General features: G+C 36.2%; 1 protein-coding gene across 7 annotated transcripts in view; it reads right to left on the minus strand.

The window, feature by feature from the left end:
* Window positions 1–364: 364 nt before the first annotated feature.
* The window catches only part of STIM2 (stromal interaction molecule 2), a 70,508-nt gene continuing 58,293 nt past the window's right edge, over window positions 365–12,579 (minus strand). For 3 of the 7 annotated variants that reach the window (XM_025149900.3, XM_420749.8, XM_046940611.1), the window contains exons 10-12: window positions 12,113–12,351; window positions 8,766–8,967; window positions 365–7,955 (exon numbers count right to left, since the gene is read on the minus strand). In XM_025149900.3, coding sequence (XP_025005668.1) covers window positions 7,475–7,955; window positions 8,766–8,967; window positions 12,113–12,351 — 922 coding nt within the window. In that variant the 3' untranslated portion in view covers window positions 365–7,474. Of the gene's footprint in view, window positions 7,956–8,342; window positions 8,492–8,765; window positions 8,968–10,908; window positions 11,756–12,112; window positions 12,352–12,579 lie in introns of those variants that run through there. The other 4 variants (XM_046940612.1, XM_046940613.1, XM_004936132.5 and 1 more) reach the window with 3 other exon arrangements.

The raw sequence follows: 12,579 nt of genomic DNA on the forward strand, positions 1-12,579 counted from the left end.
TAGTTAATTGGAAAGGCTTTTCACCTTTAGAATAAAATAAAAAAAAAATCCAGGTCTTCAATATATGAAGCAACTTACAAACTCAAAGACTCTTTTAAGCATAAGCACCAGGATTTCCAATGCTACCTGTAGCATGCAAGCTGCCAAACAGAACTGACTCCACCTTTCCCTTCCCAGTACAATGGCTGTCAAGGTTAATGACAGCATGATAAGCAAAGAAATACTGGCCAGATTTCTACACATAACAAAGAGAAGTTACCTCAAATTGTTAAAAGTTTGTTTTTGTCTTTTTTTAAAATAAGTTCATATGCTCTGGAAAAAAGTCTAAAATGAATTAACACTACATAACATTTTCACTTACACATTTTCACTTTTCAAAATGGAAGTAAGATTTATTCAACATTAAGTGTAACAACACATCAGAAATCAATATCCACTTATAAAATAAAGCAAAACAACATGAATAAACACAAGAAAATACTGTCTGAGACTCTCCAAGCAGGACATTTCTCATAAGACTCACAGAAAAAAATATGCAAACAAAGACTCAATTCCCAAAAACTCAGATATTGGGTTGTGAGTTTTTTTGTTGTTGTTTTTTTCCAGTTGTAAAGCAATATATAGCTAATGGGAGGTAAACCAGAAAGGGGGATGAAATGCATCATGCTGTACAACACCAAAGAAATACTCCAACTGCACTTGTGTACAGCTCTAACAACATGCAGTAGATGAAGTCAAAAGTATAGTGTGTATACATTAGAGAGACAGAAACTAGTCAGTCCCAGGGCTTTGTTTCTTACTTCAGTTCAGTTAACAAAAACAAACAGAAGAAAATAGGAGGAAGAGCAGAATCTGCATGGAGGACATCGTATCTTCCCAGAACAGTAAAGCCTTTTGAATAAGATTTAAACTGTGTACACATTTGTCTTGGTCCTCTTTTTATTATGTCATTGGAAAACAACCTAGAACCAAAGACAGGCTTTATGCAAATATATACATTTTTATAAAGCTGTAATTAAACAAAACAATGCAAGTCATTCAAATTCTGCTAATCTTCTCAGTCAGGCATTAATATGCTGAACACTTACTACTAATTTTTTTAAACTGAAAATAAGAACAGGGCAAGACACTTCCCAAACAGCCTTGCTAACATATAGGGCAATTTATTTTTTTTTGTTGCTTGCAGAAGAGCAGTGTGAAAACACACATGCTACGCAATTCATTACACAAAACGAGCCTTTCAGATCAAAAGCTGGGATGTTGGTTCAACAACCTGGCAGAATTATCGTCAGTCTTTTTTTGGTTGTTGTTACATAAATTTTTTTCAACAAACCCCTAAGAACTCCCATAGCTCTTGTCAGATATTGAAAAGCAAGCAAGCACGGCGCACATGCAGTTATTAGAATTAGAGAGCCAAATATAATTAACTACAAAGTTCCAAGCAGTAAGGTACATCTACATTCCCCTGGGGAGACTCAATTCTATTGGGAGATGGATTTCAAAGCTGATAAAAGAACACAGGTTACCTGGTTCACTTCAGCTCTCTGCCTTTCACCCATAGACCTCCAGAAATCCATTCTACCAACAAACTAATAAGCTAGTACAAATATTCAAGACGGATGTTTCTGCAGAAGACTAATTTTAATTAAATCCAGTAATAATGGGCTGATGGCTGACAACTGAAGACTGACCTTTGTAAGACTGGACATACTGACCTTAACTTCAAATTACTTCAAGTCTGAAAATAATTGGGCAGCATCAAGTTAAGATACAAATAAAAAAAAAACAAATCAAGGACAACTTCAGACAGATAACTTTACCACTGAAATAAATTGCACCAGTCAATGACATATGTTGCTCAATTGAAGTACAGCAATGTTTATACAGCCATATCTAATCATGATCCAGTCTTTAAAAAAATCTACCACTTATCTATCAGTAATTCTCAATTACTGAGTAAAAAAAAGCTGTATTCTAAACACAAACAATCATTACCTGTATATTTTTTTTCTAACAGTAGAAGGATCACAAAAAATTGAGCAGAATTAAAGTAAAAGGAATGTTAAAGGAGAGTTAATTCAGATGTCATCAACATTAAACAAAGTCACCTTTGAGACATACTACTGAAACCATTATCTAGAACTGCTCTGAGGTCTGGCGATCACTTAAGTTAGTGCTGTAGCTACCAAATTTAAAGCTGGTTTGAAAATGGAATAGAAAGATCAAGGCAATGCCCTGAAGAGTTTGTTCTGCAAACAAAGGTTAATTTCTTGAACAAAGTTACTGATCTGAACGCTAGGATTGATCATATCTCATCTCCAGCACTGAAAGCTGTGAATATCTTTTAGCCTTCTGATATAGAAGCAGATAATACATGCCTTTGCATTCTTTTTCATTGTATGTGATGAGTAAGGATTTCCCTGTAACACTTGAGATCAACCAATTTCCATTTAAGAGAATTTCAGAGACACATGAAATACGTGGAACGCATTCTAAATTTGTTAAGCATGAAACTCCCAGTAACAGATCAAAAATTGAACAAATACATTTTTACTTTTGAAAGACAGCAGATTGACCAGTACTGCCATCTAGCTTAGGTAACATCAGATGCAAGAGTTTGAAGTTGTTGTAATTATCATGAATCAGTGCCTTCTATTTGTGCAAGAGATGACGACATGGAGTTTCAGATCAGTACCACAACAAGTGAGTTGGAAGGGAAAGCCGTCTACTAAAAATGTGCATGAAATTGTTGAACTACTGCAGCCTCAAAAGCACTGCTATCTAAGCATTTAGATGATGTCAAGCTATGACACTCCACAGGCAAAACCCTTTTTTTTTGTTATTGGCTAAATCCAAATCCGTGTTTAAAAGACAAAAGCAAAAAAGTTTACATGCACTTGAAATCAAACAGCCTTAGCAAACAACCATTATTCAACGAAGATGCAATATCCAGGATTAAAATGCATTGACCAATTGGGAGCAAGCTGTGTTTCAATCACAAATCACTTTAGTCAGTACAACTAGAACATGTTAGAAAACTATGTTCACCATCCTTAATATATTGCACAAGGAGATAAAGCAAATGGTAAAGAGGTCCAAGAATCAGTAATTCCACTATTTGGCTTCAAACAAAAATTTAAGTTAAACACTTGGGTTTATTCACATTCTTCTCCCATTTCTAAGTAAATGATTTTTTATTTTTTATTTTTTTTTTGCATACATTATACAATTAAGATAGCAATCCTTCAGCAGCCTATCTTGGAAGAAGAATGAAACTATCCTGACACTGTAAAAAGAGCAGAATACTCTAGGGCTTCCATTTCTAATCATTTTTATGCATTTAGTCATGAAACTAATACCCAACTCAAGCTCGCATCCATACGCATCACAAACACAAGTCAAGTCTTCTTGGGTTCCAAGGCTTCCAGATAAGGATAAATAGACTATGATGGAGAATTTGATGAAAAAAATTTCCACTTTAGTCAATTGTCCATCAGAAAGTACACAGTAATTTGCTACTTAGGTATTAGCTAAGTGGGGAAAGAAAAGTATACTGTATGCATCTAGAACTGTGCATGTGCAATTTTTAATTCCACCATTCACCAAGAAAAAAAATTAACAGCTTTAATCTCAAAGAAGTCCATCCTAATCTGGTCATAAAGCATTCCCCATGACAACCAGAAATACCTTTACTAAAGTTTTTGTGCTATAAGGAGAGAGAAAAATCATAATCTTCAGTAAGAAACTGTGGAAAGGTTTGGTGTTTGGGTTTTTTTCATTTTGTTTACTTGACAGCGTATTTCTTGATATGAAACCACAATAGACGTTTCTTTCTTTTACAGGTGACAGACACGATTCTCCATGAAGAGGCTAGACAGCATCTACAAAGGGGCCCCTATCCTGACAATGGATACTTTAATAAAATTTTTAAGAAAGCAAAGATCCTCACCTTCAGAAGAAAGTGAACTTAAAATAGAACACAATTTAAGCTATACGAATTTCAACAGAAAAAAAAATAAAAAAAACTCTGATCACAACTATGCAGAGTTTAGAGCTCAGGAAGTCTGCTGCTGCTGAAGAATGATGAGACTAGATTGCATCAAATGACTATGTCATACAGCAATCCTAGCAGTTGGTTTGCTGATTGGACTTGGTGGCTGCCAGCTAATTCAAATGATATTAAACAAATATAGGTAAAACTTGTAGGACCTTTTAAAGTATATAATTCCTCACTTCTGAGATGTTGACACATGCCAGGTACTTCAGTGCTGAGGCTGGATTTTATGTTTACCAACGAGGATCTGCCTTAGTGTCTATGATCTCAACATCCTTCCTTCCTTTCTCTACCTCATCAGATGCCTAACAATTTTTTTTTTAAAATAGAGCAGAAAAAAGACAGTATAGGGTTGAAGAAAAACAATTCTACAGTAGTCATAACAGCAGGAACACAAGTCATTTAGATTATGAACAAATTAACCTGTAAGGGCTCCACTAAATAATGGAGAAAGCTCTATGAATTTAAATCAATTACCGTTTATGCTCCAACATACAGTACTTACTGCTTCCAATCGTATTAACTTAAGCTTTTAGTTATTATATTTATTGAGTAGCAGCTATAGACTTACAGGACAGCTGGTAATGAACTGAGTGTTGAAAGCAGTCTGTGCTCCAAAACCTATCACTATAACAATCTCGTTTGTAGAATACTATGATATTTTTCTTCCAGAAGCTGGTTAAATTGTGTATTTTAAGAAAGATAATACTTCTTTAAAAAGTCACAGCCAATTAAGAATCGACCACTGCTTCTGTTTTACTTTTCAGTTACACATACAACAGAAAACTTGATTTGGCTTTTCAGTATTTGAGCTCTCAGGACTTTCACACAAGTTCTGTAAGGAAAATGCTTTAGCAAGGAGTTGGATTAAATCATCTCCAGAGGTCCCTTCCAACCCCTACTACTGTGTGATTAGGAAGCACTGTCCTTCCACTCCCCAGTACGAGACTGTTTTTTCCATGTGTAAATATTTACGCTCCAGTATCAAAAAGCTGCTTCATCTCCTTTGGTAATGGTAGAGACAATTCCTCAAACTTCACATTACAACATCTACCATCCAGCCTCAAATCTTAATTAAAACTCAATTATTGCTATAGCCTTCTCAAGCGCAGATAAAAATTGAACATTTTCTGGTAGTATTTTTCTTTATGTTGATTTGGAAGCAAAATATGTTCCTTAATTTTATGCATTTTCCCTTTTTACATTTTTCAAGTACTTCATAAGGCTTCTCACTATGGACACTGAAGACTCAGCATTGAGGTGGTTCACCCTGGCAAAAGTCTTTTTACATAGGTGCTTTAGTACAGTCCAACAAGGACAGAGCAAGCAATCTTAGTTCAAGGACATCACTGCTACTTTGTGATGACTATTTTTGCAGTTATAACTGTTCAATGATGATTCAGAGAACAATATAGTTTCATTATTTTCTACTCCATCAATTTTCCTTTTCTCCAAAACTTAAATATTTTATTTCACCTTAGCTTTTTTGTATAGATGTTCAATCATTCCTTGACAGACAGCAAAACTCTGGATTCTTTCTGTTCTCTTAAAGAATTAATCAGTGTTCCAGGACTTTTAAGGTACTTAAACATCTCCATCCCATCTTCTGATGTTCCTCTTCTAACCATTTTACTACCCATTGTAAACACTTCTGTTAACATCACTGCTACTTACTAAGGACAGAACTAACATATCACTTATGTACAGTGGAACCTAAATAGAAAATTACAGAAAAGAAACGCATATCATTCAATTTCAATTAGCTACAGGTTTCGTTAAAGGCTCCTTAATAGCAAAAAAATTTAGGCAGTCAGTGAATTAATTCTTTCATACAGTACAGCATGAACATATTTGCGAGGAATGAGCCCCTAATCACAGGCTGCTTGCTGGCAGTGGCACCCGTTACTGAGGCAACTAGCATACCCCTATGGAAGAGCTGAAACAATTCAGTGATCGCTGGATAAATTGCTCGTGTTCACTAGAGCAAGAAATATTTCTTTGGAATGTACCTCAAAATAAATTCCTGCTCAGTATTAACATTTTCAGACAAACTGAATAAAAGGCACTGTTACTCAAGCAGTACATTTGTTGTCGCCTACTGTTTAAAAAAAAAAAAAAGAAGTTTTGAACAATTAGCTACTGTTGCCCTAAATAGGCTTCCTTGCTACCTCATAGTAATTTCACCTCTCCATATAAAAGCTCAACAAAAACTCCTTCTGAAGCACGTTGAGTCTCACCTTTATATCTAAAATTTTGAGTTAGTATAACAGTATGCATTATAAAATTATACCATTTACTTCAGACATGTCTGAACAGCTAAATCTTCAAACTATACAAAAATAAAGTGTATGAAATCTTACAAAAGGAGGACATTAAGACATTAATAGCTAATCCAAAAAAATGTAACAATAACTTATACACAGCAGTAAGCATAAGCAATGTAGCCTACAAGAGCTTTGAATAAACAGAACTTTGAAATATGTCCGAAACAAGCATCAGCTAAAATTGGAACATTCCCAAAGCACAATAATGTTTCCAATTTATTATCTTTGCCACAGTACAAACTTTCACAAACCAGATGTCCATTGTCTGTCAGTCTGTAAACAAAAGCTACTAATCCCCTCCTCATTTTAAGAGGGTGAATATTTTCAGTCCCCAGTCAAGTTTCATATCAATCACTTGCATAAGGAATCAAGAGCTTCTTCTCTTGTTAAATTACACACATCTATATAAATTTATCATACAGCCTGCAGTGAAGTAAAATCACAGTGACAGTCCTGGGAAAAACATTATCTTTACAGCAGGACTTGAACCATTCTAATAAATGCATTAACAAAGCTTCCCATAGTAAAAGCGTGGCATTTCCATTTCCAGAAATCAAGTCAATTAGAAATCCTAGGTTCTACTTAAAAACCCCAAAAATCTAAAAGTGAAAAGTTTCGTCTTCTCAGTCAAATACAAGTCTTTCAGTTTCACTTGCAGAGAGACTTTTCCAGTCTGTAAAACAGTAGTGCAATTCAATTAATTCTACTTCTTTTTATTTTTCTTGAAGTCCAGTAGATAAGCGTCCTAGCTCTATGGAAAGATAGGAAGATGCTCCAGTAAACAATCAACTTTGGCAAGCCCAGGAAGGCTTACTAGTTCATTAAAGCTTTTAAGTCCAAAGTGGCTTAAAAAGGGTATATGAATAAACAAAAGGGGAAGAAAAAAAGAAATAAATAGGCAGAAATGAATGTAAACTGTCTGAAATTTTTAATGATTTCTCATTGACAGCTGGCACGATCTTTGACAAGAGTCAGTTAAATAGAATTGACCTAGAGAACATCCCATTCAATAACGGAATGCACAAATGGAATTACATTCCTAAAGATTTTTTTAAAAAAAGAGTTCTTATAATGTTACTACAGACTTCTGCCCACCTCACTTACACTTCTTCTTAAAGAGGCTTTTTATTTTTGATGGCTTTTTGTTTTTTTCACCATTTTGGTACAGGTCCTGTGGGATGCTACTTATCCTAGGGACAGAACAAACTTCTTGGCTGGGTTTACTATCACTGCTGGCTGAAGAGCATGAGGTGTGCCGAGGCTTTACAACTGGGATCCCACTTGAAAGCTGGTTCATGCTGCAGGACTTCTCCAGAATTCCATTATAAACTTTGCTTGCAGGGCTAAAAATCATGCTTTTAGTTTCTGCCATGCCTACACAGTCAGGAGAGCCCCTAGATATATCTGCAGTTAGAGAAGAAGAGTCTCCTGTAGATGATTCCTCAAGTGAAAGTTCTTCCCGGGATACCTTCTGAGGAGAAAGTGTCTGGTACATCTCAAGACTAGATGGAGGAGACTGCTTCCTTCCAATGGACGAATTTAACGAGTCACATTCCGAACCTGTTTCCTGTACTTCCCTGAGTCAAAGCAAACAGAGGAGAAAACAATGAAACTTTAATTGCATGGTGGGATTTAAAGGAAATAAATTTAGAATTAACAACATTAGTCTAAAAGCACCACCCACTTTTCCCTAGTAGTTAATTAACAAAAAAAAACACATTAAGTCAGACATTTTAACTTACAACTTGAATTATATCATTTTATTACCTAAACTTAAGTTAGTTAACTTCTGAAATCGTTTTTGTGGGCAGCAGGATCTGCCCAGAATCAGTCATTTGTATCTCACTGAAAAGAACAAAAACTATCTTTCTGGCACGTGAAGTCAAGAAAAGTTATGAAATGAAAGGAGGAGATTTAAGTCTATCATCATATACAAGAAGTTTCTTCAGGACAAGTGTCCCTACCTTTCAACAAGCTCATTTGCTCCTTCCAAAAGGAATTTAACCTTTTCCTATGAGGCCATGTAACAAGAGTAGGTACACGCTCAACATGCTGTAAGAATTGTGTTACCATCCATCTTCTCTTCGCCCAGTAGCTGACATTGCTTTTGATCCTAGTTTCAGATGTAAAAGCCAGTAACATATTGTAATGGAGAATCAGGGTTAGTTCAGTGCACCCTGGATTGTAACATTACTTAACTGTATATGACATACTAGCTATTTACATATTCATACCAGACAAGAACACTCTCTGCTCCCTGTGAACTGTATTATTTATATTATCCTACACATTACTTTAATTTTTGACTTGGTTCAATCTCTAATTCTAAACTGATAGTCTCAAATAATCCTATCAGATTTCCAAGCGCTGTTTGCTAGTCTCCGTACCATTGTTTATCAGCAGAGAAGTAAATGGCTTCCTCCTCCTCTTCAGTTCGATAAAGAGCTGGACAGCTCGACACAGAAAGGATGTCAGGGTCAGGGGAGTGCAAAGCATGCTGAGACTGTGGAGATGATGGCACAACATTGCGTCTTGATCGACACAAGCTACTGCTTCTTGCCAGTGTGCTTGGAGGTTTTACAATGGACCCTGAGGCAAAGAAAAAGCAAACCAAAATCCCCCAAGTGACATTGATGTTAATAACATCTACTCTGAAGACTAAATAATAGGTGTCTCCTTCAGCCACAGTGATTCTTAAGCAACTTCAACATTGCCCAATTATTTAGAGGACATTGCTTGACTGTTTAGAGAAAAAACAGACTGACATCACCTTATACATTCTACAGTTAGATGAAGCAGCTAACCAAGATCCAACTGCAGCAGTTTTACATCTGCCCAATGCTACTGACTGTGTGCACCACTGCCTCACTAGCCTCTCTTGAGAGTGAGACTCCCAAACCCTTTATAAAGCAAGAACAGCAGTGATAAAATTAGTGTGTTAGGCAATATCCTGCGTTTTACTTGTGTAGTGATTTGAAGCTTAAAGAATATGTGAAAGTTTTGCAAGTGTATCTAGCCAAACAGCCAACTGAATTATACTGCATTAGTTGAGAATTAACATTAGACATAGAAGACTAATTTACCAAATTGCATTTAGATTAAAAGATAGTAAATAAACAATTAAGCCTCATTTCAAGCTCAAGAATTTTTGATTTGATAACATTTTATTTTACCATGCAAATTATGAATTTCAGGAAAAAAATATTAATGGGTGGAGACAGCAGCACAAGAATTGACCATTCAAGTATCTAATATGAAGGGACAAATTATTATCTTCCTCATCCAATTTCTCTTTCGGAAGTTGATTAGGTAGCAATGTTAAGAAACTATAAACCTGCTTTCAGGCAAGCTGTTATCAGCCTCATATGCCTCTTCAAACTGTCCCACAGAATGCATCACTTTGCTTAGGTAAGACTGTTCCTGGTGTTCAAGATCTTCATCTAATTCAGTACACTGCAGATTCAGGTATTTTTTTATTTGTTTTTGTAGGGTTTTTTGTTTGTTTGTTTTATAAACAAGGATGCCTAGCCCTAACAAAATGCATCTTTTTTGATATGCCAGTTTAGCAACTGCTAGATTAGAGTTTTCCTTCCAGGAATCTCAGAAAAGGTTCAGTCCCTGTTTTCAGCACAGGAAGTCGCAACTTTCACAAAACAGCAAACAGCTGCACCTTCACCAGTACTTAGACTTCATGATCTACTAGGCTGAGTGATAAAGAACGGCTTTCAAGTTCCAACATAACAGTTGTCATGTAACTCAAACTTTTGATTTTATTTTGAGGAATTCCCTACTGACCTGAAATGCCAGCGTTGACAGCTGAAAAATAAGGTTTTGTCACTACAAAGATATCTCTAGGAAACAAAAACATGGAAGTTTACTGAGGTGAAACTACAGAATCCATACAGGAAACACATACTGTGTGTCCAAGTAGATCAGATACCATTCTACTTGATGGTGTAAAAACAAAGACTGAACCATCGCTGAGAAGAATTGCAAGCATTTTGTTTCTTTGTAGGTGCACACACAGGGGATTATGAAGGATTAAGCTCTGACAACATCTAGAGTTTTCAAGTACAAATGAGGCACACTATGTTGAGGAACTAGCAGAACCCTAAACAGCCAGTGGAAAATGGTTTCACTATCCCTTTCTTGTAATGACTTAATTCCATTCTCAATCACATTTTTCCTAACCCCCTTCTGTTCTTCAGCTCAGGATTGATTAAACAGATCTTAAGAAGAGATCAAAGGACATCGGGGCCAGGTAATGAGCCTAGACCAGTAAGCTCAGTTTAGGTTCATACACTGAAACAGCGCTGCTTGTAACTGACCTCTCTGCACATTGCCTTTTATCAGATATCGTGCGTCTGTCTTTCCTAGTGTACATTTGTCATTTTTATCTAAAGGATGGGAATAAATTTAACCACTATTGACCTGTCACACGATTTTACTACTCTGAACCAATGTCAGCAACATCATTCAGCGTATCTTCTCTTTCCCTGCTCCCAAAACATTTCCAATTAGGAGATTTTGTTTTTTGTGGTTTTTTTCCCTTGTTGTTTATTTTTCACTGAGTACAAACTTCAAAATCACTTCCATGAAAGCAGACTCATGCCTTACCAAAGCTCAGAAAGCACATTTAAAAGTTTTTTGTAATATTATTGCATCCATTGGTCATCCAAGGAATTTATTCATAAGGTTTAAATCAAAGTCCTCATGGTAAAGATTATAGAGACAATATTCTTTAGAAAGTGATCAGAACTTGCAGAAGAAATAGTGTTGCAAGGGTTTTCAAAGAGGCCTGTAGAATACATGCAAGAAGGTTGGTAAGATCAGAAGGAAAACGTGCCCAAAGCATATGGATTGAAACCAGCAAAGTGGCAAATAGTTCTATTAAGCAACTTTAAAACACTAATTTTAATTTCTTCAGAGAATTCCAGCCCTGGAAGAAAAACATCCACATATGACGAATGCTTCCTCCCTGCTTAATTCTTAGCTTGAAGCTTCTTGAACAGCTACATGGGAACTCATCTTTTTGACTTGTCTCCAGAATCTAGCTAATCACAACTTCCCTGAAATAGGCTTATGTTGACATAATGACTCAAGATACCAGGGTGGTCTGAATTCCCAGTGTATATATTTTGATCATAGTTTAACCAAAGCTGGATCTCCCTCCCTCCAGCATTTGGCCTTCATGCTTCACACTCAAACAACTCAATGCATCTCAACATAAACATTCTCCCTGAAAGCTTTCCTTGGACAAAAACAGGAATTTCTTTCAGGCATTGAGGAACATTTGAATAGATATGTATCACACTGCCTCTCAAACAAAGGGTAAGATCTTCCCAGTAGCTGAAGGGATCCTAGGCAAACTTCATCCCTGTCATCAGAAAGAACAGGTGCACTAAGAGAAATTGAACATTATGGATTATACATGTTTTGTCTAAGTTGCAATTTAAGTATGACAAGCAGACTTTCAAAGCCTTAGCTGGCTTTGCACTGTGTTCCCCCTTCCTTCCCAGTCCCCAAGAGTGAGAGGGAATAAAGCCTTTATCCTTACTGCAAAACTCCATTTTCAGTTTACGCAAGCCTCGAAAGACATCTGAAAAAGTTACCTCAAATTTTATTTGACTTTGTTCCAATTCTGTATTATTTTTAGCACTTTCCTCTCACTTGGCTTTAAAATCCCATCCCTCCAAAGCTTTTCCCCTCCCTTTTTACTGAACTTAACACTTACCATGAAACTGTGAAACTATTGGAGGAGTATCTTCATCTAAGTCATCAACTCCCCCTGCAATTGGATAAGGAGGAATGGAAACTCGGGGCATAACTACCCAGCTGTGATCAGAGTAGAGAGAGGAGGTCAAGCTTGGTAGCCCAGAATTGTGTGCTATTTGAAAACCACAAATCTTCTCAATCTGTTGCCATCGATAAAGGCGCTCCCGCAAGCAGGTTGTCAACTCAGACAGCGCTTTCCTGAAGAAAATCACACATGAAAATTACATTTTTAAATGACAAAGCAACACCCATGCAGTTATTCTAGAATACCTAAATGTCTATTAAGACTGTCCAAGTATTCCCAACATCAATGTATTTTAACCTATTCACATAAAAATGCAAAAACACTAAGTACCATAACTCCAATTCAATTGTTCCAGGAATTCACAATTTTCTTCCCTCCAAGAAAAAAAAAAAAGCACACAA

The sequence above is a fragment of the Gallus gallus genome, chromosome 4 (genome assembly GCF_016699485.2).
Source record: "Gallus gallus isolate bGalGal1 chromosome 4, bGalGal1.mat.broiler.GRCg7b, whole genome shotgun sequence".
Classification (NCBI taxonomy): Eukaryota; Metazoa; Chordata; class Aves; order Galliformes; family Phasianidae; genus Gallus; species Gallus gallus.